This window comes from Cyprinodon variegatus, unplaced genomic scaffold (assembly GCF_000732505.1).
Source record: "Cyprinodon variegatus isolate N-32 unplaced genomic scaffold, C_variegatus-1.0 Scaffold366, whole genome shotgun sequence".
NCBI lineage: Eukaryota > Metazoa > Chordata > Actinopteri > Cyprinodontiformes > Cyprinodontidae > Cyprinodon > Cyprinodon variegatus.
Genome location: NW_015150819.1, coordinates 677036 through 679973, shown reverse-complemented (window position 1 = coordinate 679973; position 2938 = coordinate 677036). Strand labels below are relative to the sequence as shown.

Genomic DNA, 2938 nt, shown 5'->3' with positions numbered 1-2938 from the left:
TCCATCCATCCATCCATCCATCCATCCATCCATCCATCCATCCATCCATCCATCCATCCATCCATCCATCCATCCATCCATCCATCCATCCATCTTCTTCCGTTTATCTGGGATCGGTTCACGGGGGTAGCAGCTTCAGTAGGGAGGCCCAGACGTCCCTCTCTCCAGCCACTTGGGCCAGCTCCTACTGGGGAATTCCAAGGCGCTCCCAGGCCAGCAGAGAAGAGAAACATAGTCCCTCCAGCGTGTCCTTGGCCTCCTCCCAATGGGACGTGTCTGGAACACCTCAGCAGGGAGACGTGCACGAGGCATCCTAATCAGATGCCTGAGCCACCTCAACTGGCTCCTCTTGATGTGGAGGAGCAGTGGCTCTACTCTGAGTCCTCCCCTAATGACTGAGCTCCTCACCCTTTCTCTAAGGGAGAGCCCAGACACACTACGGGGAAAACTAATTTCAGCCGCTTGTATCTGGGATCTCATTTTTTCGGTCATGACCCAAAGCTCATGACCATAGATGAGGGTAGGAACGTAGATCAACTGGTAAATTGGGAGCTTTGCCTTTTGTCTCCGGTCTCTCTTCACCACTACAGAGCGGTACAGTGCACACAATCCGCCTGTCGATCTCCCGCTCCATCTTCCCCTCATTCGTGAAGACAATTTCAATATGTGCTAAAAAAGACATGATAAGCAAATGGCATGAGCACAACTTATGAAGTTCACTACCCATCAGTCTGGCTGTAACCTCATTCATATGATTACTGAACGTAGGTCAAGTTGTGTTAACATTGCAGACCAGATATTCTCCCAATGGTGAAAGTAATCTAATGAGTGGATTTTGTTTATATCAAAATATGCTTTTTGCTGTAATGAAAACATTTTTTTTAAATTAATTTAAATAACATAAATTGGACGTTTATATTTCAATTTAGCCTGAAGATTTAGAGCAGAACTAAATAATTTAATTTAAGATGTTTAAGAGAAGGCCTGCAGGGATTGGCAGTTTGTAGCATTGTTGCCTTGTTCCATGCAGGTCTTGGATTTGATTCCTCTCTGAATGGAGTCATCATGCTACTTTCAGGTCCTCTAGCTTCCTCAGACAGTCTTAAAAATATGACGTTAGATTTAATGGTCTCTCTGGGTCACCCTTGGGTATGTAGGTGATCATGGTTGTTTGTCCTGTGGGTCTCCATGCTGCCCTGTGGTTGACTGGCAACCCATCCTGAATGTAGCCTGCCCAACATCTAAGTCCACGTCTTGAAAATACTACTCAATCATACAGTATCAGCCATTCAAAATGGCCCTTTCCAGTGAAACACCAGCCTAATGACAGACAACTTCCGACCCCTGGAGTGACCCCCTCTTGCATATATTTTGCACTCTGTCTAGGAGATGAGGCTTCTCTTTATCTTAGTGTCCACAAATCATGACAGAAAGAATATTTTAGTACAAAGATTGATGTTTTAAAAGGAATTAAAGGGGACCAGCCAAGGACCCATCAAGGAAAGTGTGGACATTTTTATTTGGCTACCACTGTAGAAGAGTATTTAGCTGACAATCAGGGTTTTCTGCTGACAAACCATGGATCTACCAGACTGATGTAATCAAGGGCTCGGATGGATTCCTTCTTCTAATACCTGATAGAAATAATAATTAAATGATCTACTAGGCCTTTATGCAGGAGCCTGTTAATACTGCATTTAAGTCAAGTGTGTTCAAGCAGAGAAGATTTAAAAATGTAAGACACTGGGCATCCCGGACTAGGATGCACAGCCATATGTATTATCTCCTGGTTGAGGTACTATTGCTTTTTCTGCACTGTTATTATATTGTCCAGTAGTTTCCATTATCTCATGTTTATCTGTGTTCCATGCATCCTCCAGAATGTTCTATGTAGCGTCACGTGAGGGCCATCTCCCTGAGGTCCTGTCTATGATCCATGTCCGCAGACACACTCCACTGGCTGCTGTCCTCATACTGGTCCGTCGCTTCCAGGGTTCTTTTTATTCAACAGACAATATTACTGTGTTGCCATATGTCATCTCCAGTTTATAAAGTATAGTGAAGTGAGTTTATGTCTTTGCAGTATCCAATGACCCTGCTCCAGCTCTTTGTCGGGGACATTTACAGCCTGCTGAACTTCATGAGTTTTCTGCGGTGGCTGTTTATTGGAGTGGTGGTTCTGGGTTTAATCTACCTCCGATTTACCAAGCCTGATCTGCCCCGCCCCTTTAAGGTAAGTGTCTGAGCATCTTCAACCAAATATAGCAACATTTTGTGTTGCTATATTTGGTTTGAATGCAGACCAGAAGCCTTCATTCAAAATACTTTTCACTCATCTTTCATACATGCTTCAAACTATTTCATCAAACCGTTGTTATAGTTGCATTTTCAACATTCACTAGTTTTGCTAACTTCTAGAGAAGTATATATCTTTAAGTCTCTAGCCTTAGGGTCCTGTCTCACCTTCCTGATTTATCCAGCGTCTGCCTGACGTCCCAGAATCTCCTAAAATGCTGGCATACACTAAACTTTCTATGTATTTTTTTCATTTTTGGGCGTATATGTAGAGTATTCATAACGAGTCCAGAACTTCTGTCCAACGTCAGCCTAACTGCTGCATAACGCACGGCAGCATAATGCTCATGAAATGATGCACAAGCCAGTGACCTGAGGGGGGCAGCAATGCGCCCGTAGGCACCCGCTCTCCATAAACACATTTCTGTGATCGGGGTATTAACCTAGCTGCTGTTTACCACCCGCCCAAAAAAAGAATAAATAAAAAGAAAAAAGAAATAAAGAAGGACTTTGGTGTCAGCAGAGTCAGCATCATGTCTGCTAGGAAGGTTGTTGGTGGTGGGCGTGAACGCAGGGAGGATCCATCCCCCTCCCCTACTGGCTCCCCCTATGATGGGGATGAAATCTGGAGGAGAACTGACGG

The 2938-nt window shown here is 44.3% G+C and overlaps 1 protein-coding gene across 1 annotated transcript in view; it reads left to right on the top strand.

Annotated features, from left to right (window-relative positions):
- Positions 1-2938, top strand: part of slc7a11 (solute carrier family 7 (anionic amino acid transporter light chain, xc- system), member 11) — a 47534-nt gene that overhangs the window by 38336 nt on the left and 6260 nt on the right. The window contains exons 9-10 of the mRNA XM_015386365.1: positions 1796-1977; positions 2084-2233. Coding sequence (XP_015241851.1) covers positions 1796-1977; positions 2084-2233 — 332 coding nt within the window. The remainder of the gene's footprint in view (positions 1-1795; positions 1978-2083; positions 2234-2938) is intronic.